This window comes from Chrysemys picta, chromosome 19, assembly GCF_011386835.1.
Source record: "Chrysemys picta bellii isolate R12L10 chromosome 19, ASM1138683v2, whole genome shotgun sequence".
In the NCBI taxonomy this organism is placed as follows: Eukaryota; Metazoa; Chordata; order Testudines; family Emydidae; genus Chrysemys; species Chrysemys picta.
In genome coordinates, this window is record NC_088809.1 from 6,808,387 (window position 1) to 6,836,245 (window position 27,859).

General features: G+C 39.3%; 1 protein-coding gene across 18 annotated transcripts; it reads left to right on the forward strand.

The window, feature by feature from the left end:
* Positions 1-27,601, forward strand: GGNBP2 (gametogenetin binding protein 2). 18 transcript variants are annotated; one of them, XM_042857878.2, is made up of 15 exons: positions 193-331; positions 1,682-1,806; positions 9,279-9,359; positions 11,362-11,615; positions 12,443-12,541; positions 18,109-18,234; positions 18,344-18,457; positions 20,296-20,505; positions 21,644-21,818; positions 23,451-23,645; positions 24,633-24,783; positions 24,995-25,120; positions 25,215-25,357; positions 25,947-26,195; positions 26,923-27,601. In XM_042857878.2, the coding sequence occupies exons 2-15, from the start codon at positions 1,714-1,716 to the stop codon at positions 27,124-27,126; spliced, it is 2,220 nt and encodes a 739-aa protein (XP_042713812.1). In that variant the 5' UTR covers positions 193-331; positions 1,682-1,713; the 3' UTR covers positions 27,127-27,601. The 18 variants fall into 18 exon arrangements, with proteins under 18 accessions (XP_065428877.1, XP_042713812.1, XP_065428885.1 ...); XM_042857879.2 differs by lacking the exon at positions 193-331 and adding an exon at positions 337-544; XM_042857877.2 differs by lacking the exon at positions 193-331 and adding an exon at positions 523-672.
* The last annotated feature ends 258 nt before the right edge of the window (positions 27,602-27,859 follow it).

A 27,859-nucleotide genomic window follows, 5' to 3' on the forward strand; every position in this document is an offset into this window, starting at 1 on the left:
ACCCGGACAGAGGTCTCCTCAGCCAGCGCCTCAGGGGAGACGGGGGGCGGACTGATCCCTCCTCGCCGGCGTTGCCCCCGCGCCTCTCCTTGACCCGGGGCTGCCCCGAGTCCCCTCACCCTGAGGCGGCTCATCGGGCACTAACCCCGGTACCCCCCCCCCCCCGAGAGCGGAGCACTGACTCCCCGCCCCCCCGCCGGACTATTTCCCGAGGCGGCGGAGGGAGCCGGGCGCTGGGCTCCGCGGGTATTTGTGACACCTGCGAGGCTCCCCATTCCCCGGGCTAACGCCGAACCCAGCTCGGAGGCCCAGGCGAAGGCGGTGGCGGAAGGTAAAGGGCGGCAGGGCTAGGGGCGCGGCCGGGGCGGGTCGCTCGCTCGCTCCACCGCCCTGGGGCAGGAAGAGCCTGGGCCCGTAGCGGGTAGCAGGGCGGGGTCTCCCGTCAGACAGGGGCGGAGGCCTAGGCCCGGGCGAGGGTCTCCTCAGGCTGGGGAGGTTCGGGTGGGGCGGTGAGGCGCGGTTGGGCCGCGGTCTCTCGCGAGAGGTAGGCGGGGCCGGAGCGGGGCCGCCGCCTGCGGGGAGGGGGCGGCTCTGAGGAGACGCTGTAGCCGGGGCCTGGGCCGTCCGCTGGCTTGTCACAGCGCCTCAGGCTGCGGACTCGCGAAGGAGCCGGTAAAGGCCCCCGGGGGACGAGCGGGGCGGGCCTGCCCGGGCCCGCGGAGGGGGACGGGGGGCGGCTTATCTGCCAGGACCCGCGAGTGCAAGGGGGCCGGGGAGGGTGAAGGGGAAGGCCTGACGGATCCCTGCCCGCCGGCTGGCTCCGGTCTGCGCTGCCCAGGCCGGGGAGTTGCCTGAGCGGGTGGGTGGGACGCGTGGGCCGCAGGCAACCTCTCGTCCCCGGCGTGCAGAGGAAGCGACTGGGCCCCGGGGCGGCGACGCGGCTGTGGGCTGGGGTCTCTGCTGGGGGCAGTTAAGGGGGCGGGGGCTGCGCTCGCGGTGCCCCCCAAGGGGGGTGGCGGCGCGCTCGGAAGAAGAGGCCCGATGGAGGGGACGGGTCCGTGCTTAGCAGACAGGAACCTCCCCCCCGCTCTGCTCCTTACATAACCGCCGTGCCCAGAGCGGGCGGGTTCTGCACGGTGCTGACCGCCTCCGAGCAGGGGCTGAACCCCACCAAGGGATGGGCGGATCCTCCCGCTCCCCCCCCCCCCCCGAGTGGGCTGAGAGTTAAGGCCCGTTGACAGCCCGGGCGGATTCTTCTCCCCCCTCGTAGTGATCCCACGGGAAGGGGGTGATAGGCCTGGACAGACTTTCCATGTTCAGCCACAGTGCCTCCCCCTGGCTTGGTCATACCCCGATAGAGGGTCAAGGTTGGACTCCTCCCTAGTCCTACTGTCCCCTCCCACCTGCTGTGTCGCATTTCCCAGACTTTACACCTTCAGTCCCATCTCTTCTCCATCTCCGTTTCTTCCAGACCCAGAAACAGTGACCGGACTACGGAAAATGGGTGTGGGCTGGGCGGAGGGTGTCTTTTGTATTGGTGCCTGGAAAGCTGAGATTTTTAATGTACACTCTAGTGTGTTGAATCAGGCGACCCGATAAAGCAGGCTCGTTTCCCTGCTGGTGAAAGTGTTTTGTAGAAGCAGAGCTCTTATTTACCTCTCTGGGGCTTGGCTGTTTGCAGGCTGAAGCTAGGAGGAAGCAGCAACAGCAGAGATGGCGCGGCTGGCTGCAGTTTGCAGAGACGGGGAGGAGGAATTTCCCTTCGAAAAGAGGCAGATCCCTCTCTACATAGATGACACCCTTACAGTGAGTGTCTGTTGTACAAGTAACACCTAATCTTCATGTATCTAACAGAGCATTTAGCAGTTACAACATAGGCAGACGATATGTTGCAATTCCTAGGCGAGGCCTTTCTCTTTAGACATGCCTCTTAGGCTCCTCCTTTGAATTCTCCCAATGCGATAATCTTTGGGAATTGATAATGCCTTGAGTCACTTATGCTTAACGCAGCAATGCATTTTTCACCAGACTTCTTTAGAAAAATCTTGATGACCAAATCAGAAAATACTTTTTGCTTATTTGGGGCCCATGTATGTACAATTTCCAAGAGATGGTAGGCATGTGGCTCAGCCTACCCAAAAGTAAGGCAAAGCAATCTTTAAATAATGTAGGATTAATATAATTAGTGAATCATGAAACTAAGGTACCAAACGAGGTTGGCCAAATATAAATCACATTTTAAAATAAGTGAGAAGAGGATTAAGTGGATTGGTGGTACATTTGCATTTAAAATAAAACAATTTAGGGACGTTGATGTTGTTTAGGTCCTGCATCAGAACATTGTCCTTTGTACAGTTCTGCTTGTAATTGCTTGATGGTTTGGTTGTCCTGTCTCTCAATGCTCTATTCTAATGTTCAAAATCTACAGTCATGTGGTTTATTTTTCCTTTTCCCCTATCTGGTGAATGCAGTAAAATTAACTGAATGTATCTGGGGGGCTCTGGTTTGGGAGCCTCTCTCTGACTTAGTTGGGTGCTTCAGTGGAAGGTGCAAGAAAATTAACTGAATGTAAACTGTGGCACAACGTGCCTATAGAGGAAGTGTCTTCATAACACTAGCTTTTTAGTATTTGCCTTAGCCATGAAGCATGAAACTTTATCCCTAATTTTATTTTTATCCAATCTAATGGAACTGTGGATAGTTGGATCCAAATTAGTGTCCCCTTTTTTTAATCCTGTTCAGTTGTTGGCCTTGACATATCTGGTGACAGTGGATGATATATGCTAATTATGCATTGTGTAAAAAGTTTCCTTTTATCTGTGTTAAATTCCTGTTTTTCTATTTCGGTGTTTATCCTGGCTTGTATTATGAGACAATGAACAGGAGTGCCTGATGTGCTGTATTTTAGCTATTAAGTATTTTGTATACTCCTTTCTCCTCTCTGAACTAAATAGTTCAGTCTCTTCGTATGGAAGGCTCTTTCTGTTTCTAAGCATTTGTTACCTCTCTAGACCTCTTCTATTTCTCCTGTGTCTTTTGAAGTATAATGACCAAAACGAAATACAGACTTGCCAGGGAAGTCTTGCTGTCCTCGCTAAGTCACAATTTGGGTAATTTAAATTTTGCTTACCTAAAATTCCTTCTTATTTTACAAAAAGAACAGGAGTACTTGTGGCACCTTAGAGAGTACTCCTGTTCTTTTTGTGGATACAGGCTAACACGGCTGCTACTCTGAAACCTTCTTATTTTAGTGGGCTGAAATATTTTTCTCTTCCTGTCCTAAATGGTTAGTGTTGTTCAGTGCCATCAGACTGTCGTGCTTTTAACGAGGGTAGGCTACAGTTGTGATTGAAGAGGTTCCTGTATATAGCTGTAAATTGTTTTTTGATCCCTTTAGATGAAAGGTATTTGTATAAGTACCGTCATTCTCATTATATAAAGACATTACTATTGGTCCAATTCTCATTCCATTACCACTATTGAGTCACACAAAAAATTCATGTTTCTACATATGCTGGAAGCTTCTCTTTAACAGTAATGGGAATAGTAGTTGGGTGGTCTCCTTGAGTGTTTTTTTTTGCTTTTGTTTTTGTTTTGTTTCTTTTCCCCCTAGGTCTTAAGTATCTATAATACTTTTTCAAATACTTAAGAAAAAGTAGTGCATGTTCTGCAGTTGTCTGCAAAGCTTAGCTCTAGTGCTTTAACTTTTTAAAAAAAGTATCAAATAAGTGTTAATTTGATATAAACAGGCTTGTAGTAACCCATCAAAAACTTTCTTAAAAACATAGATGATCGAGAAGGTCTGCATCTGTGTAAGTCATTATGGTGTCCTGTCCTCTCATAAAGAGAAATTGCTGAAAGTTTAAAATAATTTACCTGCTCAGTTTATGAAAATAACGTACTCTATATGATTTCTAGAGGGGATGGGTGTGATTTGGTACTGTGGGGACCTGCTCTTCCATTTCAGTACCTCAGGAACTGTGGTTGCTGTTGCTCCTGTCCATAGAGCTTCATCCAAAAGCTGCTTGAACTGACTTGATCTTTGACAGTTTCACTGTACTATTCATGTAGTGAGAAGATCTATATACATACAGAGAACATGAAAAGGTGGGAGTTGCCCAACCAACTCTAAGAGGCTAATTAATTAAGATGAACTATTGTCAGCAGGAGAAAAAAAACTTTTGTAGTGATAATCAAGCTAGCCCATTTAAGACAGTTTGACAAGAAGCTGTGAGGATACTTATATGGGGGAAATAGATTCAATATGTGTAATGGCTCAGCCATTCCTAGTCTCTATTTAAGCCTAAATTGATAGTATCTAGTTTGCATATCAATTCTGGTTCAGCAGTTTCTCGTTGGAGTCTGTTTTTGACGCTTTTCTGTTGCAAAATTGCCACCTTTAAATCTGTTACTGAATGGCCAGAGAGATTGAAGTGTTCTCCTCCTGGTTTTTGAATGTTATGATTCCTGATGTCAGATTTGTGTTCATTTATTCTTTTGTGTAGAGACTGTCCGGTTTGGCCAATATGGGCACCCTCTGATGTTTGGGTGGAAGACAGAAATTACTTGCTGGCCTTTCTTCACTAATAGCAGCAGAACATGCTGGTACTCTGATACATAGCACATTCTCAGTTGGAGTATGATATCAACACTGACAAAGATGGTTAGTTTCAGGCGGATGGTGTAAATTGCTTTGTGCGGCATGATTGCATACCATATGTGGCATTAACTGGCAGAGGATATATGGGTGCAGGGAACAATTATTTATATTCCAGTAGCGCCTACAGGCCTCAACCAGGTTGGCCATTGTGTCAGGCACTGTACAAACATAGTAAATATAGGAAACCCACAATCCTACACCAAAAATTGACATGCTCACAAAGTGTTATGGACCACAGGGGCATGTTGTTTTGTAGACAAAACTACACAGGATCGTTTCGGGGGCAAGACAAAAATGCCACGTTTATTATGATGACACAATTTGATTTATGACCAATAACTAATATCTAATACCTATGTATATACAGACACACATTCACACACATCAAATGTTCTGCAGCTGCTAGATAGTTACCAGTCCTGAATGTAGCTTGGGTTTGTGGCTTGGGTTCGTAGCTTGGGTTCGTAGCTTGTGGCAGCTAATTGGCCAGGGAAGCCGGGCACAAGGAAGGGCTGGGTCTCTGTTGGGCATGCACTGATGCCCTTCCATGTTGGCAGCAGAATGTTACCCTCCAAAGTCTTCCATCTCACCCATCCTTTTTTGTAGGCTTTAGTTTGAATCCAGAGTCTATAGGTCTTGCTGTGTCATGCTGCCTCTGGGTTTGGTGATTGATCACCCGTCAATTGCAGGCATGACTTTTAGCCTCGGACCTGGCTTTGATCTTCCTTCTATTGTACCTTTGTTCTTTTCTTTTTAGGGTGGACTCTTCTTACTTTGTTAGGGCTCTTGTCTGCATCTTCAGCCCTTGGAGTTTGAACTTTATTTCATCAGGACAGGCTGGTGCTGGAGGTTGAGTCCATCATCCATACATACCTCATTCATACATCTAAACTAAACTAATAAGATTACAGCAGGGTTTTGCAAAAATGAAGGTTGCAGCAAGCTTACAAAATGGAGTAAGCGTTTTAAAATGGGGTTTGAATTACAATATGGCAAACAGTGAACAGAAGTTCCAATATAGACAAGTGTAGTGGATGGCAAACAGTGAACAGAAGTTACAATACTGAAACAGTGCAAGTCTCAGTGATTTAAGCAGGAATTGGATTGACAGTGAAACTTACAAGGCCAACTGGCTGAACAGCTATGTCTCTTAACAAGCATCTTAATTGTCAATTAGCCAGTTATTGGGGTAACCGGTTTTATGAATAAAAGGTTGTTTCGTTCATAAAACTTTACTTATGAAGTTACATTAATAAAGTGAACAATTAAAAACAATTTCATTCATCAGTTCTACAATGTAAAGTGGGACCAAAGGAGGGGCAAAAAAAAATGGCACAGGGTAGTAAAACAGAATCCCGTAAAGAATAGAACGAAGCATTAGTGTTCTAATGTTAGCATGTATTAGAATGGGACAAAGGTGCTTTCAAGGCTGGGAGAACAGATATTATCATTCAAGTAAACCTCTTTCTAGCTGAAAGAGCAGTATTGGCTGGCTCTAAAGGGAGATACATCAGTGCTCTGGAGTTGGTTTCAGTATTTGTGGGGAAAGCAGAAGTAGAATGAGGATTTCAGAAGATTGCTGCCCTCTTCTCTAGCCAATTAAAGAGGCAAAAGAGTCGGTGAAAAGGAAAATGGACGCAAACTACTTCATTTTTAGAGTTGACATGTTAGTTCAGCCACTAGTCCAATTTAAAGGAACGGTAACAACAGATTTCTGTTAAATTACAGTTTTTTTTCCCACATGTTAGCTTACTGAAACTGAATTTTAAAAATAAATTTGACTTCTCTGCATTTCTCTGTTGGAAAATGAAAATTGGTTAAGCAAACTTCACTTTTTTTTTTTCTAGTCAGTCTTCTCTCCATGGTGCAGTTTGAAATGCAAACACTGAAGCAGGTTTCTTGTTTAAAAAATTGTTTCCATTGGATAGAAACGTCCTTGTTTTAAATAAAAATCTAAGTTTGGGACTGAATTTGAACTAGTGCGGGCCCTGATTCCATAAAGAGCTCTGTGCGGGCTGATCCTTACTTACTTTAGTGGGGCTCTGTGAAGAATCAATGATCCATGCACCTAGAGCCAGTTGCAGCATCAGGACGTCAGTCCTTTCAGTAATTATAGTTAGCTGGATTGGTATGTTCTCTGCAAGGTTGTTAAATGAAATTAAAGCCCATAGGTAATAGAGAAATCTAGTTGTTATTTGGTAAGCTGCTAAAGTAAGAGTGCAATTGTAATATGTTACATTTGTTAAATAGTGTTTAAATTAAAGGAATGCAAAACTTGGATTGTCTGCAAAAGATTAACAGATTAGTTTTCTGCATCTCCTCTAGCTGTGATACATATTGGAGGAAATTTGAAGAGACATATCTTAACTGGACTCCTTCATAGGTACAATTCTCTCTCTCTCTTGTGGAATGGGATGAAGGCAGGGAATAGCAATTTGAATACTAAAGGAAGAGACTTGTGTTCTCTTAACTGCAGCTGGTAAAAACATTTTTTTTTATTGTTCCAGACAAAATATTTGTGCACCCTTGTTAAAATGGTAGAACAAAATTGCCTGTTGAAATTCCCAATCCATGATGTGATATCGAAATTTAAAATAATACTAATTGGGTTGAGGGAACTTGCACTTTGTAAACAAGAAAATATTTTGCTGGATTTTTGGGTGCAAAATAGATTTTAGTGCTTTTCATTATTTAAACAACAGTAATGTTGTTTGGCTCTCTGTTAGCAAATGGCACCATAAGTGAATACCACATCACCTTACTCTTCTAGCTTTTGGCTTCCATGCTGCATGGTAAGTAATTAGGCAAGCAATAGTATGGAATATTGTACCAATTATCACATAGCTCTGTGGGTTTAACATCTTGCTTTGAACCACTTGAGAATTGCAGCTACAGTGATCCAAAGCAATGTAAATGCCTGTGGAATACCTTGTTAAATTAATATGTTCTTAAAATTGATGCTTTGCAAGAATAGACTGTGAAGTGATTAAACTGTCATACATGTGCTTCCATCATATTTTTTTTTTCTGTAGTTGATCAATTGCAGGGGTCGGCAACCTTTCAGAACTGGTATGCCGAGTCTTCATTTATTCACTCTAATTTAAGGTTTTGCGTGCTAGTAATATATTTTAACGTTTTTAGAAGTCTCTTACTAGAAGTCTATAATATATAACAAAACTATTGTTGTATGTAAAGCAAATAAGGTTTTTAAAATGTTTAAGAAGCTTTATTTAAAATTAAATTAAAATGCAGAGCGCCCCCCCCCACCCCTGGACTGGTGGCCAGGACCCAGGCAGTGTGAGTGCCTCAGCTCGCGTGCCACCTTCGGCACGTGTGCCATAGGTTGCCTACCCCTGATCTATTGGATCACTTGGTATAATGCCTTGCAACAATTTTTTTGTTTGTTTTTGTATTTGAAGCACTGCTTCAAGTATTGTAGATTGGGGTTCTCAACCTTTCTCTTTCTAAGCCCCCCTCCCCCCGCTATAAAAACTCCATGGTCCACCTGTGCCACAACTGGTTTTCTGCATATAAAAGCCAGAGCTGGCATGAGCAGGTAGCAAGCAGGGCAATTTCCTGGGGCCCCATGCCACAGGGGCCCCCGCGAAGCTAAGTTTGGCTTTAGCCTCTGATGGCAGGGCTCAGGGCCTTGGACTTCCGCCCCAGCTTCAGCTTTCTGCCCTGGGCCCCAGCGAGTCTAACACTGGCCCTGCTTGGCGGACCCCCTGAAAGCTGCTCGCGGCTCCCCAGGAGGACCTAGACTCCTGGTTGAGAACCACTGGTATAGGTCATATTAGTAACGTATCAGAGGGGTAGCCGTATTAGTTTGATCTGTAAAAAAGCAACAGAGTCCTGTGGCACCTTAAAGACTAACAGATGTATTGGAGCATAAGCTTTCGTGGGTGAATGCCCACTTCATCAGACGCATGTAATGGGAATTTTCAGAGGCGGGTATAAATATGCAGGCAAGAATCAGTCTGGAGATGACAAGGTTAGTTCAATCAGGGAGGGTGAGGCCCTCTTCTAGCAGTTGAGGTGTGAACACCAAGGTAGGAGAAACTGCTTCTGTAGTTGGCTAGCCATTCACCGTCTTTGTTTAATCCTGATCTGATGGTGTCAAATTTGCAAATGAACTGGAGCTCAGCAGTTTCTCTTTGGAGTCTGGTCCTTAAGTTTTTTTGCTGTAAGATGGCTACCTTTACATCTGCTATTGTGTGGCCAGGGAGGTTGAAGTGTTTTACAGGTTTTTGTATATTGCCATTCCTAATATCTGACTTGTGTCCATTTATCCTTTTAGGTAGGGACTGTCCAGTAATGTAAATATTGCTGTCTAACCTAATGATTGTTGCCACTTCCTAAAGAAATGTTTTAGAAAAGCACATGTTCTAAAGTGTCTTCTAGAGCAGCAAGACAAAGTTGAATGCTTTGCTGACCATTCTGATACCTCTGTATGGAGTACTCTTATGTTTAAAGCTTCCAGTATTGTAATGTGAGAAGAATGAGGATTCAACAGGCAACCGTACATGCATTTTTAAAAAGGAAGTAGAATAAAGTCAGGTCTGGATTATGTTTGAATTTTTGTGTTCTGAGAGTTTTTTTTTTTTTTTTTCTTGTTTAGATGGTGATGGAATTTCCTGATAATGTGCTAAACCTTGATGGACATCAAAATAATGGTGCACAATTAAAGCAGTTCATTCAGGTAAGACACAGTCCTTAACTTCCTGTCAGTTTAAACAATCCATTTGCCGGATTTTACTTTCTCTGGTTACTTGTTTTATGGTACTTATTTCTTCAAAGGTGTATCTGTCACCACGTTGATAAAGTTGCTAGCTTGATGTGCAGTGAAATGCCTCTCAGGCACTAGCACCAAAAGACACTGTGTACGTTACACTTTTGTCCCATTGCAATTGTTGCTCCTTTATGTACACTCTGTTCTTTCCAAAGATGAAGTACCATGTTATTTAAAACAGAACTTTTAGCAAGGTGACATCTGGTTGTCAGTGTGTATTTGTATATTATATTTTTACAGAAACTGTGATTCTAATTCTATTTTAATCAGGGCCAGCTCCAGGCACCAGAGGAGCAAGCACGTGCCTGGGGTGGCACATGCTAAGGGGCGGCAGAGTCCAGGCGGCTTTTTTGCGCTTTGGCAGTTCGGGCGACAGTCCGAGCAGTTTTTCTTTTTCTGCTGCGGCAGTTCGGGCGACAGCAGTCGAGCCGTTGTTTTTTGTTGTTGTTGTTTGTTTTTCGCTTGGGGCAGCAAAAATGGTAGAGCTGGCCCTGATTTTTAATCCATTATTTGGTTTCCGGATGCTGCTAATCTGTTTATTCAATTCTAAATAAATTTGTCACTTCTGAACATCAGGTTCCTACAGCTAGGTCCAAGACAGGGGGGATGCACTAATTCATAGTATGGTTGCTAGTGGGATTCTAAAAAGCAAATTAGTGGTTCTGACAATTTTTGGTGTGGAAAACTATGTTAACGAAGTTGGCTTTTTGTGCGGGGAGGGATATCCTGTCTCCCTTTTTATTCTTTCTTCTTTAGGCTGGGGTTGTCAGCGGTAGACAAAGTAGCTTCTTGCAATATTGTACTTTAGTTTTAACTGCAGTATTTCTGACACAAATACTGCATGTAAAGCATTTCTGTGCAGGATAATTGCACTGTTTCTGCTGCTGTTAGTCAAGTATTGGGAAGAGAAGAGTTGCGGCGTAGCATCATCACTGCTAGACTGTTGCTCTGACATTTTGGTGATATTTTTATGTTGGTATACCTTTAAAGACTTCTATCTGCATTTTTTACTTTTGTTTCAAGTAACAATATAAGATTAGTAATATACTTTATTAAAAATGCTTCCCCTCATTCACCACCTCTCCCCCAACTTGTACTTTGATATCTGTTTGTATGGTCAGTTTCACTGCATTTAAGTTATTGGCTTTTTAATATGAAATTGCACGTAGTTTTCAAGAAAAAAATCGTTAGGTGTGTCCTGAATTCTTAGTCGGAGGACTTCAAATCTCAACACTTTTCACCATAAGTGAAAATCACTTGCCATAGTTTGAGACCAGAGAATACCTGTGTGGTTCGAAATTAATGTACATTCTTTCAGTGTAAATACTAGGAGGTCAAGTAGTAAATTATAACTTGTTGGTTTAAAGTTGTCTTGCAGGTCTCAGGCTGATCTAATAGTCCCACAATGAGACAGAGCTTTTGCCAATCCAGATTTCTTCCTCTTCCCCCATCCCTCAATATTTTTTATAGAGGAATGGGTCTTTCCCTTTGGAAATAAGGCTGGGTGAAGATGTGAGTTCTCCTCTGTAGCAACATCTCTTGGCAAAAAGATGTGGGGAGGGAGACTAGTGGGGAATTGCCTCCTTATCTTTTCCAAGGCTGGGCCATAAGGCTTAAAGCAGTGCTGTTGGTGACAGAAGTTGCATCTATGACAATAAAAGGCATGCTTCTGGTCACATGTTGCTCCAGGCTTTTCTCTCTGCTTCCTCCCTCCCCCCCTTTTTTTTGTGGGGGGCGGGGGGATATTTAACTTGCCAATGGTGAGCTGGTGACCTGAAATTTTGGGGCTGCAGACAGAATCCACTAAGGTATTTTGAAAGAAGAAAACTGTGAAAGTCTAGAATTCTATATTAACTTAAGGTTTCTAAAGGGTTGATTTTTAATTCATTGCATCTCTCTCTCTCTCTCTCAGCGACATAGTATGCTTAAACAGCAGGATCTAAATATTGCCATGATGGTGACATCGCGTGAAGTCTTGAGTGCACTTTCTCAGCTTGTCCCATGTGTTGGCTGTCGTCGTAGTGTGGAACGTCTGTTTTCCCAGCTTGTTGAGTCTGGAAATCCAGCACTTGAGCCCCTTACGGTAGGGCCTAAGGGAGTCCTTTCTGTAACTCGAAGCTGTATGACTGATGCAAAGAAGCTTTATACGCTATTTTATGTGCATGGGTAAGTTAAACTTCTTAGTGTGATATATCAAAATACAGTCACTGAGTTTATTCTTTCCATGTCCCTTTCTGAAAGAAATAAGCTAACTTCTGCATGCATGTTTTGCCAAGTTTTCTTGGTACAGACACGAACGTATTATTGGCACTGTGATCAGCTACTAATTAACTGGAAAGCAAGCTGAACTAGAAATTGTGTGATCTGTTACGCTATTAAAGTTTAAACTTGCTCATCTTTCAGATGACCAGTTGAATTTGTTGCTCTTTCCAATTGCGAAAAGGATTCAAGATTAGAATTAAGATTCTTAGCCAATGGCTTCCAAATGGCCATGTGTGACTTTTGTTGGCATGTCTAGAAGAAGAGTGCTTGCAGTAGAACAGGATTTTCCTTTTTCTCTAGATTGTAAACATTACAACAAATGATATTTTCTTGCAATTTTATACTACAGTAAGTTTGCAGGTGGGGTGAGAGGAAGGAATCCTTTAGTGTAGGAAAAGTTGGACTTAGTAGACACAGAAGAGGATTTGTTTTCTATCAATAAAGGCATAACTGTATCTGGATGGCATATTGGACTGTGTTTCGTATTGCTTGCTAGAATGGTTGGTTGGGAAAATGCCTATATAATGTTTCAGGTAAAGGAAGGGAGGGCAGTAGGCAAAGGTGGTAATGAAAGCAGGAAGAAGAAAAGCTTACGGTTAATAAGAGTGGAACAGTATTTGTATCTCGGTAACAGACTGTCTTCATTTAATTTTTGTTGGATAATCTTGTAAGGATTTGTTTGCAATATTGTAACTTTAATTTTAAAAGTAGTTTCTGAAATGTCTACATAGGTCCAAATTAAACAATATGATAGATGCAATTCCAAAAAGTAAGAAGAACAAGAGATGTCAGTTGCACTCCCTAGACACGCACAAGCCAAAACCTTTGGGGTAAGTTAAAAGAACTTGGATACTATGTCAGTGTGTACATTAAAATCTAAAAATGTTCAAAGAACAGAATTATAGATGAGTATTTTTTCCACAATTTGTTGTCATGAAGAGATACCAAAAATTCTGTAGGTTTATCTGAATTTTGTGGGCAGAGAAGTGGGGGACCAGCAATATGTAGTATGGAACTGCATGCGTAGGTCTAAAACCCTTTTAGCAGCCTAGCAAAAGCAAGATTTTATAGCTATAAAACTCTTTTGAAGGTCGTATTCCACTGCAGTAACTTCATGTCTGTGAACTTTGAGAGTAGAAATCTTCACCAGAAAAATCTGAAGACTTGTTTTATAACAAATTTTGGACCTATCTATATTTGCTTTCAAACCATATTTTTAAAAACGTGTGTGTGTGTGTATTTTTAAAACATGTATAGCATTGTGGATGGAGCTAAATTAAAGTGTGCAACTGTTCTTAAACATGGTTGGAAAGCCAGCACAGGTGAACACTTGCAGAGAATAGAGCAAAGTCTGTCTTTCACTTAAACAGTGAAACTTATAGTTCTCTTACACTATTACTGTTACCTTTGCAAGCCAATTTACTGGGCGGGGGGGGTGTTTCAGTCTGCTGTTAAACTGAAACAATTGTACAGTGATGTGAACCCCATTATGTTAGCTCAATGTTAATTTGAAACCCAGATATGTTCACTTAGCCACTCCAATCAATGCATGTACATCTTAAACCTAGTGATATGAAATATTGTTTCAAACTAACAATATAAACATAATGGTCAACATTTTTTAATTTGATAAATAATTTTTTGCTGATTTTTGGAATGGGGTGTAGGGGGGTCACTTTTTTGTTATCTTCACAAAAAATTGCATAATTATGAAAATTGTGAGGAAAATCCCCTCTTTTACCAGGTCTTTCCTAGGAATAGCGCCATAAACTCTTTGAAGCCAGGACTGTCCTTTCTTATTCGTAAAGGGTTTACATAATGGGGTCCCAGACTTACTGGAATCTATGCACTACTATAATTTAAATGTTAAATAAGTCTTTATATATGCAAATAGCTAACTGTTGTACAGAATATTCTCATAATTGTTTTCTGCTGTTGTGCAAATCTGAGCTAAAAGTGATTGTTTATATAGCTGTCAGCTAGTATGTTGGACTCCCATGATTGTTTTTTTATGGATTATAATACTTGTTTAAAGCAACAGTCAGTTTTTGGTTCAGTAAGCTCAGTATTTTTGGTCAAGTCTACTTGCCACAAAATATCAAAGTTGAAAATCTGGGAGTAGCAACATGTAGGATCGCAATGGTATCCCACTTCCTCATGTTAAATCCTGTGGGTATTTCAGGTGGGGTGTGGAGTTATTGCAGATTTCTATTGTCTCCACTCTTAACAAATATGATGTCAGTATCAAATGAATGAAGACAAACTGTTCTGAGTGTCTCAGTCTATTGTCACAGTCCCTCTGCCCAGGTAGCTATTCTCACATTGGCTTGAAATATTTTCTCTCCAACGTGACCACTGAATCTTTTTCTTAATAAACAATTAGGCCTAACTTAGTCCCCAAGCCCCTGGTCAGAGCTCTGATGTGTATGTAATGCATATTAGTAGCCGTGATTCTTTTAATATAGTCTACTGTATTGCTGATCCTTTTTTATCACAGCTGTTTGCTAGATATTGCATCTTTGTGTGGCTGGATTTTTTGACCCCATGGAAAGAATTGAGGGGGGTGGGGAAACACAACCCCAATTCCTTGGGGGCGGGGAAATCATGATATGAACATTACAGTTGCAAACCACCATTCAGTCAGCTCTGCTTCTGTGTTGTATCTCTTTCTCATACCCTTTGTCTGGTCTGTTTAGATAATATCTTCAGTACAGCAACTGTCTTTCTCGTGTGTGTTGTGTTGTGTTTTGGGTTTTTTTTGGTACAGTACCTAGCACTGCAGGGTCTCGCTCTTGGTTGGCCCCTAGGCACTGCTACTGATATAAAAGATAATGTGGAATAAAGATTAAATTAGATCAGTTTTCATGTGTTGTATAATTGTGCTTGTAGAACCTTTCTGTAAGTCTTTCATACATCTGTGTGAAAGTGTGCAAGATTAATTGAATGCAGATACGCACCATTTTATGAATAAACATGTATAGAATTGAATACATAGTATGTTCGTATAAATAGACTCAAGTCTAGTTAACCATATCATGTATTCAAAATGTGATGGCATAATATTTGGCTCATTTGAACTGTGCAGAGCTTGAAGTATTCGAAATCCCTAAAATTCATGAGTTCTGTCTACCATCATAGGTGTGTACCCACTTCAAAATTATAGGTGGGTTTTTTAGCTGTAAAATTTACTAGTTGGTAGCTGCTATGACATCTTGCCATTCATGTTGTCTTGTTTGTTTCCGTATTAGGTGGTGGTCTTTTGATTTTAAAAACAATTCAAGTGAATAAATAAGATATACTGAATCTCTAGTTAGGTGGGATTTACTTTAAGTTGAATGGTGTAATAACAGAGACTGCAAAGTATGTAAATGTAACTAAGCCTGGGTCTACACTACACACTTACCTTGATATAATTATACGTTAATCCATACCCTTGAGCAAGGCAGTTATACCAACTGAACTCCCTGTGTATACAGCACTTTTTTCAAGACTAAACTTGTTAAGTTCATGGAGGGGATGATATGATGCTGTTGCCTACAATGGCATGTGGCTCATGTGCAATTGCTATTTGTAAATAACTGGTGGCTAGAGAGAGGCTAGTAAATGGGGAGAACTTTTGAGTTCCTAGAGAATTCTTTCCCAGGTGTGTGTCTGATGGGTCTTCCCCACATGCTCAAGATCTAACTGATCGCCCTATTTGAGGTCAGGAAGGAATTTTCCCTAGGTCAGACTGGCAGAGACCCTGTTTTTTTTTTTTGTTTTTTGTTTTTTGTTTTTTTGTCTTCCTCTACAGTTTGGAAGCTTGCTTGTTTGAACTAGAGTAAATGGTAGACTCTTCGTAACTTGAAGTCTAGATCGTGATTTGAGGATTTCACCAACTCACCCAGACACTATGGGCCTATGACAGGAGTGGGTGGGGTGAGGTTCTGGGGCCCGTAATGTGCAGGAGGTCAGACTACATGATCGTGATGGTCCCTTCTGGCCTTATAAAGACTATGAGAATGTTATCCCTCATTGGAATATATTGGAACCTTGTCAGTATCAGTTGTGTTCTGTCTTTAGCAGAGTAAACAACAACATGTCAGAGCTTGATCAGAAGTTTCAGATTGTAGGACAAACTTTTGTATTATTATTATTATTATTATTATAAACACAAACTTGTCTTTCATTTATTATGTCCATTCTCTGAGAGGCTGGGTGGGAGGAGGGAAATAAAATTGATACTGTAAAAAGCAACAGAGTTCCGTGGCACCTTATAGACTAACAGATGTATTGGAGCATAAGCTTTCGTGGGTGAATACCCACTTCGTCAGTTGCATGACGCACCCACGAAAGCTTATGCTCCAATACATCTGTAAGTCTATAAAGTGCCAGAGGACTCTTAGTCTGGATCTGTAAAAAGCAACAAACATGGCTACCCCTCTGATACTTAAAATTGATACTGTTTTTTCCTTTATTTGTTTGTTTTGTTTTGAACTTGAGATAATAGTAGCTAGTCATTAGCTCCATCTCTGACCAGATTAAATATTTCAATAAAGAGAAATCTGTACTACCAATTATACTGTTTTGTTGCATAAGCAGAGGTCTAGAAGCTAGAGTAATATAGCAAATCCAAGGGAATATGAAAACAACTTTAGTCTTTTGCACATTGACTTCTGTATGATGAATCCTCAAAAGCAGCTTTTTTAATAAATGAATATATATCTTATTCTCAGGTTGAGTCAGACCAAAGAGGATTATGAAACAGAATGGTTCATATATGAATGTAATTAAAATTTTGCCTTAGCGCTCTCCACTCACATTTATTTATTTATTTATTTATTTATTTATATATAACTATATCTATCTATCCATAGTATGCAAATTGAGGCTTCCAACTCTGTCAGATAATGCTTTATGTAGACAACCTGTGTAGGCTGTTTAAATTACATAGCTTGCAGTTCGCTTAAAATATACTGCTCAATATAGTACTGCGTATACTATTTTATAGTGCAGAAATCATCAGGTACTAGCAGTATTGCTATCAACCCAACTAAATCTGCAGTTTTGAATGAAGGCAAATGTATTAATAGCCTAAATGAGGAGGTGGGATAGAATTTACGTGTAGTTGTGAATGATCTTTAAAGTAACTTCTGACTGATTTTATTTTTTCTTTGCAAGAAGCCTTGCCTTTAAATAAGATAATCACAGCTTTGCATGATGCATATTATATATAAGATTTAACTTGGAGTTTTAATTAGTTTTCAATAACATACTAAATTTGTAGTTGTAATTACAAGTAGTCAACTACTGTGGTTATTGGCTGGCAAGTAGTTAGGAGCCTATAGTCATACCATCTATTGAATTGTAAAAGGCTTATCATTATTGTGTTCTCTTTGGGGCTCGGAAGATAACTTGGACTCCTCTTCCAATCTTAAGGATTATTTACACTTGGAATTTTATCAAAAGAACTGTTCTAAAATAGTTTATTTTTGACAGAAGCCCCAGTGTGGACACTTGTAGGCCTGGTCTACACCTAAAACTTAGGTAGACCTAGCTGTATCTCTTAGAGCTATGGAAAAAAATCACTCCTTCTGCGACATAGTTGGGTTGTCCCACCTTGGAAGAATTTTTCTGTTGACATAGTTACCGCCTCTCAACAGGGTGGCTTTACTACAGCGACCGAAAATCCTTTCCATTGTCGTAGTGAGTGTCTGCCTTAGAGCGGCATAGCTGCAGCTGTGCTGCTGTAATGCTTGTGTAGTGTTGACATACCCTTATTCTGGAATAAGCACATCCTTTTCTGATTTAGATTAATCCTTTTGGTCCATAGTAGTATTAATGCTGGAATTTATACAGAAATAAAATTTCCAGAATAATTGTTCCCAAATAGCTATTTTGGTAAACTTCCAAGAGTCAGCAAGCCCTTAAGTAAAAGTGAATTGTTGTTTGTTTGTTCTTTGCCATACAACTGCTGACTATTTCAGCAAATGTATGCTGTTAAAGATAACTGAAATATGGTGTTTTAGCTTTGAACTTGAAGTAGTTAACAATGGTGTTGAAGCATGTCTTAATTTCAGATTGCAAACTAAGTATCCATTTGCTGTGGAAATAAAGATTTATAGATACTTTACATCAAAAGTGGTACTTGATTGGGGGAGGGGGGAATGTTACCTACAACTTGTCATTGAGATCATGATTCCTGCAGAAAACAAATTCCATTTGATAGTTCTTGTCACTAATTTTATGGAAGAATAATAATTTTTCTGGGAGGTGCAATGCTTTCCTGTATCTTGTAATATATAGGATGCAAACTAAATTAGCTAACTGTAGGATTTTGATAGCATGTTTCAGGAAGACATTTTAGTTTACTCTAGACATTATATAGCTGTAATTTTTTTTTAATACTATGCTACAGTGAAGGGAGCAATAGCACACTCAGTACAGAGAAATTAGGTGCAGATAAGAAAAATAGTGAAGACAACAGGAAGGAGAGCAAATGTAGGATCACTTTCCACTATGGACCTTTCCAGGGAGCTGCCAGGTAAAATAATTAAAGAAAAATAACACTACTGTTTTCCTTTCTCCCTCTCTCAAAAGAAACTAATGTGCAGTTTTTGTTTTTAATTGGTATGTTATGTTTCTTTCTGCAGGGGTTGTTGGATGGATGTGTGGGAACTCATGTCCCAAGAATGCAGGGATGAAGTAGTTTTAATTGATTCTAGTTGTCTTTTAGAAACATTAGAAACATATCTGCGAAAACACAGGTAAGTTAAGGGAATTAAAATGTTCTTTACACTTTATTCTCTCATGAAACAAAGTATATAAAGAATACAGTTTGAAGTTAAAGGTAAATAACAAAGATCTTTTCAAAGCTCTGACAATTTTGCAGAGTTCTGCAATAGTTGATGAGACACCAAAAACAAGATGTACTCCTTTGGTTGCTTGATAGTAATAATCCGTCATAGCAGGAGAAATGTAGAACCCTAAGATCAGGCCCTAGCTTACTTTTCATTTATGATTTTTAGCTAGTACAACACTGTAACTTGTATCGTAATTCTAGCTACATAATCACTTGAGAGATGAAATGGTATTCTCTTTTTCCCAGTTCATAAAGATTGTGGCGGTCTTATTTGCAACGATTAAACTATCATCTGGCAGCTATTAGAAAAATATCAGAGGCAGTTGACTTATCTGAGGCATCAGCATTTGATTTGATGTAAACTATTCTCAGAAGATAATTTAAGAATCAAACTCCACGTGTTTACACCCTGTGCCCCTTTTTATTGAGTTTATTATATGGAGATATACCTATCTCCTAGAGTCGTCAAGTCCAGTTCCCTGACAGATTTTTGCCCCAGATTCCTAAATGGGCCCCCTTAAGGATTGAGCTCACAACCGTGGGTTTAGCAGACCAATGCTCAAACCACTGAGCTATCCCTCCCCCCAGTTTGATTGGAGAGTATGAGCAGTACTTCCAAAACTATTTCTTGATCTGAGAGAATATTGGATTCCTTACAGTGGCTATATTTAATGTGCTATAGTTGACCTTTTTTTAACTAGTTCTTGTAACTTAGTCTCACAATTTAATCAAAATGTAGTAACAAGGCAATCCCTGGATAGAACTTCAGACCATTGTTTTAACTTTCTAGATTGAGTTCATTTAAAACAAAACAATGGTAAAAGTTTCTCAATACTGTTTCCTGTTTTACTTTTAAAATTTAAAAATTTTCAGAATTTAAAACTAAATTAGGAGCACGTTGAGTTTAGACCATAGAATTTTTTCAATAGTAGTGTCAGTCATTTGAATAATTAAAACCTTGAATATCAAATATTATTGCTCTTAAAATAGTTTTCTTAAGCTTGGTTGCATTTTTTTAGATTTAGCACTTTTCTAGAAGTGAATAATGCATTTCACAGCGGTTGAAAGCCCTTAGTGCACTGTTTTATGACACACTTAAGGTGAATTAGATACCTTGTATAACGACACATCTTGTGCGGCTACTTGCACACATTTTATTTGTTTAATATGTACACTTACCTGTAGTAAAATCTAAGGCACTAAAGTAGTTTATAATGGAAATGCTGATCTTACACCGCAGATACCAGATAAAAATGTACTTTGATGTCTCCCATTATTCACTGTGTTACTTAAAATATTCTGAAGTCCCCTTACAAAGTCACTTACATTGTGCCACAGGTGGAAAAAGAATTTTAAAGGTACAGGACTTGTGCTGGCTTAGACCAGTGATTCACCTCGTCCAATATTTTGCAGGAATCTCAGTAATAGACAATATGGAATAATCTGTCCATAGAGGAAGTTTCTTCCTAATGCTACCAGTTAGTGGTTGGTTTATGTCCTGAAGTATGAAAGGTCATATTAGCAACTTCATTATATTATAAGCTATAATATATACTTTGCATGTTATCCCTGTAAGTCTTTTTGACTTTTTTGTTTGAAATATCTTAACTTATAGTGGTCTAGTTGCATATTTTATTTATTAACTGTTTTATTCCTAAATGACTCTTGTAATTGTATTTAACTCTGTTTTAAATTGCTACTTCAATAAGAATACTCTTTTTTTTTTTTTAAATTTTAATATAGGTTTTGCACCGACTGCAAAAATAAAGTGCTCCGGGCATACAATATTCTTATTGGTGAACTAGACTGCAGCAAAGAAAAGGGCTATTGTGCTGCACTTTATGAGGGTTTGCGTTGTTGTCCACATGAACGTCATATACATGTATGCTGTGAAACAGACTTCATTGCACATCTCTTGGGTCGAGCTGAACCAGAGTTCGCAGGAGGGTATGAGTATGTAATTTGCTAGAATGGGCTATCTAGCGCTTTGCTTCTTTATTTTATTTCTGAACATATGTTGCAAGAGTGATGATTAATATTTTCTGCCTCTGCTGCGTAATGGATTTTTAGATGCAACCATTTGTATTTGATGTATACCTTCATGATCATGTTTCAAAGCAGTGAACATTTCATTAATCTCTTGGCTCAATGAAATCTACAAGCAAAATTATAAGCAATTGTTAAATACCTTGAAATTAATTTGTTCACTTGTTAGGGCTGCCTTGCTTTCCCATTGAGGTGTTCAAGATATGTGAAATAGAAAGGGAATCCTGAATGAAAGTTTTACTGAGTAATTTATATATAAAATCCATAATTTAAAGATTAGTTTAGCCACTGTACATTTTTCAGTTACTGCCCTAAAATCTTCCACTGATGATATAGTTCTGAAATTGAATAACTTAGACTTTTCTTCACTGTTGTGTGCGTTGTGAGAAAAGCGGAAGAATCCTGTTACAAATACTTGTTCTTAATAACGGTTTATAAACTGGTACTGAGATACAGTTGCTTTATTGCAAGGTAGGTAATTTGTAAACTCGCATTCACCTTTTTTGAAAGATATAAACATTTTGTTTCCTACTTTCTCTCTCAAAGGTGCAACTAACATTCTCACTAGACTATAAACTAGATAAATGATAAATCCTGGAAAATCAAATGCTTAACTGTGCCCTACTGATATTCAGAATGATAAAGCTCTTGCAATATCCCTCCACCAGTAGAAATCATGTACTGGTGGGATAACTCCCCTCAAAAGCCACAGAATGGAAGATGCAATGTAGCCTTAAGGTGCTGTGCACAGATGAACATGTCATGAGAGCAATTGATGCAGCTTCAGATTTTTGTTCTGGTCCCTTCTATTTTGCATTTGCATGCAGCACAGTAGAACTCTATACAATCATTACTGTGATTATGCAAATGTCTCTTCAGATTGTTCTATCTTCTATAGAAATGTTCACATTCAACTGCCTTAAATGTACAGTAAATAGATTTCTGTTGACTTTCTTAATGAAAGGAATAGTTTAATACTGTGTGTATCTCTACATCAATACATTGTTCATAATATTCCAAACCAACTCATATAATCTTGTTCCAGACGAAGGGAAAGGCATGCTAAGACAATAGACATAGCCCAAGAAGAGGTTTTGACCTGCCTGGGTATTCATCTTTATGAAAGACTACACCGAATCTGGCAAAAGCTACGGGCTGAAGAGCAAACATGGCAGATGCTTTTTTACCTTGGTGTTGACGCTTTACGCAAGAGTTTTGAGGTAAAAATGGGTGGCTATTTAAAGTCTTATGACCGAGCAGTTAAACTAAAGGTTTTTTTACATTAACTATTAACCTACAAAAATTATCTAATTCTTCACCATTTGATATTGTTTTCATTCTGACCTGAAATGCAGCTTGAACAATGGGAGAGAAACATGCCATTTTATTTTCCGGTCCAGTGCTGCTGTACACTGGACTCTCCACAGTGAACTGGGTCACAGGGACATGGTAAAATCTTCTCTACGCTACAGGTTTTAGCTATGCTCTAATAAGGTTACCTTATTTAGTTTTAACCACGGTGAAGAATTGGCAAGATGGGGAAGCCTTTGAATTACAAATGCTATAGCAAAATGCCTAAATTCAAACTAAACTGCATTCACTGGAAACTTCCAAGGACTTGGAGGGAGGGGGGAAAACCTACAAAAACCTAAATTTGTGGCAGAACCTTGTGTGTGTCCTTCTAACATTCACTCACTCATGATCTTTGACACTAGAATTCCAATAGAACTATTCCAATAAAAATATCTTCCCCATCTTATCTATGATGTGGTTTTTCTTTTATGCTGGTCCCTTTTCATAGTGACTGTTCTGTGTCCAAAATTTTTATAAATGTCCAGTTAAAGAAAAAAAGATAAAATCCCCATTGGGTGAAGTTATAACCAGATTAAGGCTCAACTTGTTCCCACCTTATAGTCTTACAAAGCATTTTGTAAGAATTTTTTATTGTTGCTATTGATGTGGCTCTAAATTACTAGTACCTTGCGTTTCCAATTCCCTATTGAGGGAGGTGCTTTAAAAACCACAGCTATAGTGCAGCCTGATTTTTTTTTAGTCATAACGTGACTGGTTTTTCAAAATTTTTAAAAAAATAAAACCTTTTTTCCCCCAATATGTTAAATACACTGTTGAAAATTAAATCTTCCTGTGATGATTTTTTTTTTTTTTTTTTTATCCTGTCTACATGGGCAAGTTATACCAGTACAAGATACTATGTAAATATAAACCACTATAGTGAGACTGGTATAACGTCCCAAAGCTTGTCTTCCATTGGAAATGGTTTAAGCTTAACCAGGAAAAGCCACTCTTAACGCTAAATACATTATGGAAGATTCTGATGTTTTTTAAAGGTTTAGATTTCTCATCTTGCTGATGCTCCAGGCAGCTGTAGCCATGAGAATACTACTACATTTTTATCTGTGTTGCAATAGTACTGTAATTATTTAAACAGAACATTTTCTGAATCCATTTTCTTGCTTTACTCTTCCACTTTTCACTTTGGACAAGGAAAATTCACAAATCTGTTTCACTAATGTTTGTTTTCAGGTTTTCAATGCTGCAAAGCTAAGCTTATGAAGTCTTTCCACTTACATTTCTTCAAATAATTAAATCATTTAATAAAATTTATATTGATGCATTTTTATTCATAAGTCTTATAGGAGCATCCTTCCCAAAAATCTAAATTTGGGGCCACATTTGAATTGACAATTTTCCTTAAGCATTGGGAGTGATAGTGCTTTGATTCACTCTTTGAACAAACTCCTTACCCTTTTTCCTGCCCTTTCTGTTTTATAAATGGAGAAGCTAGAGTTTAGCTTTAACTCCTTTAAGCAGGCTTTGAATTTTATTACCAGATGGCTGTGGAAAAAGTGCAGGGTATTAGTCGATTGGAACAACTCTGTGAAGAGTTTTCAGAAGAGGAAAGAGTACGAGAACTTAAACAAGAGAAGAAGCGCCAAAAACGGAAGAATAGGCGGAAAAATAAGTGTGTGTGTGAGATTCCTGCTCCCTCACAGGCAACAGAAGAGAAAGAAATAAGTCCGGAGAAGGTAAATATTGCTGATCAATTGATTTAACAGTTTGTTGCTATTGAATAACTAATTTTGAGTTCATAACGCTCTGCGTTCTCTTGTTCATCACGTTGGACTCTACAGTGTGGTGGTTTTTTTTTTTTGGTTTTTTTAAGTATTTTATTTTTATTGATGGGGACTAACTTTTTTTTTTTTTTAAGCATCTCTCTAAGGAAACTTGATACCTCTTTAGAATAGTTTTGCCTTGTAAAGGAATAGTTTTCAAACAAGATCTATGATTTGTGAAATTACTTAATCTAATGCGGGTTATTTGAATAAGTAATGATAACCTAATTTAAAAAAAAAAATCACTTAACTAAAGAGAACATTGTATTTGCATGCTACTCAAAGACAAGTAGCACCAGTGATGGTCTTTTATAAGGAGACTCAGGGTATGTCTACACTTCAATTAAACACTCGCAGCTGGCTCACGTCGGCTGACTTGAGCTTGCAGGGCTTGGGCTGAAGGACTGTAAAATTGCGGGGTAGATGTTTGGGCTTGTGCCCAAGCCCAAGCACTGGGACCCCAGCCCAGGCACCACAGTTTTACAGCCCTGCAGCCCGAGCCCTGCAATCCCAAATCAGCTGACCTAGGCCAGCCACGGGTGTTTAATTGCAGTGTAGCCATACCATAAAGTACTCTTCCTTACAATGGCTTCAAGACCTGTGCTGCTGAATCTAACTATCAGTAAATGTACCTGTTATTGAAGTAAGTTCTTTGAATTGATGGAACACGGTTCTCTACGGCCACATTCTGGGAAAGAAAGGATGCCTCTTATTTAAGGTTGATATTTTGCTTTTTGAAGTGATACAACAACATGATATTTAACAGCCTTATTTGACAACAGTAGTTTCTCTTGTGGTAGGACTATCCTTTCTAGAGATTTAAAGAAAACATTAGTCTATTTCTGCTATCAGCTGGCTGTTATTTTAACACTTGCATACCTCTCTTGGTTTTATTTTAAGGAAAACTCAGACTTCATGGACAATAGTTGCAAAGCCTGTGGTAGTACAGAAGATACTAGCAGTTGTGTAGAAGTAATTGTTACCAATGAAAGCACTTCATGTACCTGTCCTAGCAGTGGCACTCTTTTGGGTTCACCTAAAATAAAGAAAGGTATGTTACCCTTGTTTTTCATAATGGTTTATTCTGAAAACATTTAATATAGGGTGAGGGAAGATATTTTCAGATACTTTTTTTAAAAAAAATAGTTGAAAGAAGTAAGAGAATATGAATTAAAAATTTAAGAGCTTCTTGTTTGTAGAGCCCTAACTAAAGAACCTATAACTTCTGCTGTAGATTACAGTAACTTCTCATTTCATCTCAGGTTTATCTCCACATTGTAATGGTAGTGATTGCGGCTATTCATCTAGCATGGAGGGCAGTGAAACGGGATCTCGGGAGGGTTCAGATGTAGCCTGCACTGAAGGCATTTGTAACCATGACGAAAATGGTAGGTTCAGCAAGAACTTAATGTTCACATTATCTTTAGTGTATAGAAAGCATAGAAAACATGTCTGAGAGAGGAAATCAACTGTCTTTCACAGGTGATGAGTCGTGTGTCCACCGCTGTGAGGATAAAGAGGAGGATGGAGATAGCTGTGTGGAATGTTGGGCTAATTCTGAAGAGGATAACACAAAAGGCAAAAACAAAAAGAAGAAAAAGAAAAGCAAAACTTTGAATGAGCATGTAAGGACAACTGCTTACTTTAGAATTCTAACTTAGTTATGTGTGTATTGTAAAATATTTATTGCAGATTACCCCATTTGGATTGTGGCTAATGCTACAGGTATAAGCAAGATGGTGTGGGTTTTTCATCTCCTCTCTCCCCTCCTTCTCTTTCAAAAAAATCTTTGTCTGAAGCATGTATCAGATTAAGTTCTGAAAAAAGCTTTTCTTTATTTATCAGCTACCTATACACTTTTTAGTAGTGTATTTTGCCCTTATACCTTCTCCTCTTCCTGTATACCTCAGCCCTGTTCAGGTGGGAGACAAGTGATAGGCTAGTTATCTCCACGGTCCGGTAATCAAATGTACTTTGGTGAAGGCAGTAAACTAGCATACCAAATGCCCATTTCCAGTCATTTTGAAGTATTCAGCATTTGAACTGGTCTTCTCTACCCCCTTTCTAAATATTGCTTTGTGGAATTATTTTGTGAGGAAATATTGTCTGGTGTCTTTACCAAATCTTAGTATCCCAATCGTGAAATGAACTCAATATTACAGGTTAAAAAAAAAATACTTCCAGTAATTCATTGTAAATTATCTTAACTCTTAGATTCAGAAACTTGGAAGTTGTATTGCAGATCCGAGTAACCGTGAGACCTCAGGAAATATTGTGTGCACAGAGTTTCACCTTGACAAGACCAAAGACACCCATGCTGAAAGCTGCTGTAACTCAGAAAAAAATGGGCAGCAGCTGCCTTGGTTTGACCACAGGAAAAATGTGTCACAGTTTGCAGAATCTACAGAAACCTCACTTGTTCCTGATTCTGGAAAAGGTGCCAAGAGCTTAGTGGAACTCCTTGTAAGTAACAGTTTATTTGAAGGCATAGGTTTGTAGCCTGCTGCTTTGAATCTTTAGTGTTAGGGATAGGTTCTGAGGAATTCAGAATCTGTATGTGGTATGTTAAGACTTGGTACAGTGAAGAGGTAGTTGAAGATACTCCTCATACCTTGCTCCTCGTGTTTTGTGTTTTCTGGTTGATTTATGGTGAAATGTTGGTGAGACAGCCTTATAGGAGATTTGTCATTCTAATTTTTGAGTAAGAGTTGTCAGTGGAATTGGAATAATAGTGATAGAATGGCAATCTTGTAATGAAGATGTGTGCACCATCTGTGCTCTTGTGTAGCATGCGAGTGCCAGCACAGATTTTCTCAGACATTTTTTCCCCCCATTGATAAGCATCTCTCCATATTTTGAAAGTTCCATATTACTGCCATGATCTTTCACTTTAGAGTGTTGTTCTGTTTTCAGGTGAAACTGCTGCTGCTTAATTTTGCCAGACTACTTCTGACACAGCGTGTAGCAAATCATTGTGAATCAAACCCAGATCACTGGGCTAGCTAGTTAGGACTTGTGTGTTGTCACCGTGTGACAATTTATTCTTTGTTCAGAGCGACTGCAGACTTTGAACAACACAATACATAGGTATGAAACTTGAACTGGAGACACTAATTTGTAAAATGACAGGGAATGTGCAATGTTGGAAGAGCAACATTCATGTTTTTAACTACCTTTTTTCCCTTTGTAGGATGAATCTGAATGCACTTCTGATGAGGAAATCTTTATCTCACAAGACGAAATACAGTCATTTATGGCAAACAACAAGTCTTTTTACAGCAATAGAGAACAGTACCGACAGCATCTGAAGGAGAAATTTAATAAATACTGCCGCTTAAATGATCACAAGAGGCCCATTTGTAGTGGTTGGTTGACAACGGCTGGAGCGAACTAAATACAATAAAATAGCTCTGTCTTTCATTGAAATCCTCAAGATGACTACTGCGCCTTCTCTTTCAAAAACTTAATTTAGTGACCTTATGGCAAAATTTTTATCTTAAAATCAATGTGATTCTTTCTTTTTTTCTTTTCTTTTCTTTTTCTTTTTTTTTCCGGTGGGGAGATTGGTGGAAGTGATTTCATTAATTTTGATCTTTCTTCAGGCTTGTTTCTTTAGTTGAGTAGCTGTGCAAGCCTCTCTTATAATTTATGCCATCTCTTTTCATTACATGTTTCTCTTACTGTGAGACTTACAAAAAGCAACCTAGTGGCAAAGTAATGTTGTACCTATAATTCTGTACAGAATGACAATGAGCTGAATATAAGATTTTACAAATAGACATCCATTTGCAAAATGTTTTGGATGTAATATGTTAAAGCGCAATGTGCAAAATTTAAATAAAGAATATTTATTAATATGCATAGTAAAAGTTGGTTTAGATGTTTCTACTTTTCATAACATTGTGGATATAAGTATTACCAAGTCTTTTCAGTGCAGCTAAACTACTGTACCATCAGTCCCTGTTTGTAGGTTTTGATAGCAGAACTGAGCTGAGTTGACCTACAACCCTTTTTCCATACAAACTGATTCAGTGCTATGTCTGAAAGCCAACTCATTAGCTTCCCCAAGACAAATGCTGGTACTGATGAGTAGTATCCCAGCGTCTCTTCCTTATTTCCCTCCTTCC

Coding starts and splice junctions, on each gene's coding strand:
- GGNBP2 (XM_042857878.2), top strand. CDS start 1,714: ATGGCGCGGCTGGCTGCAGTTTGCAGAGACGGGGAGGAGGAATTTCCC. Junction 9,360..11,361: donor AATTAAAGCAGTTCATTCAG/GTAAGACACAGT, acceptor TCTCTCTCTCAG/CGACATAGTATGCTTAAACA. Junction 25,358..25,946: donor GCAAAACTTTGAATGAGCAT/GTAAGGACAACT, acceptor CTTAACTCTTAG/ATTCAGAAACTTGGAAGTTG.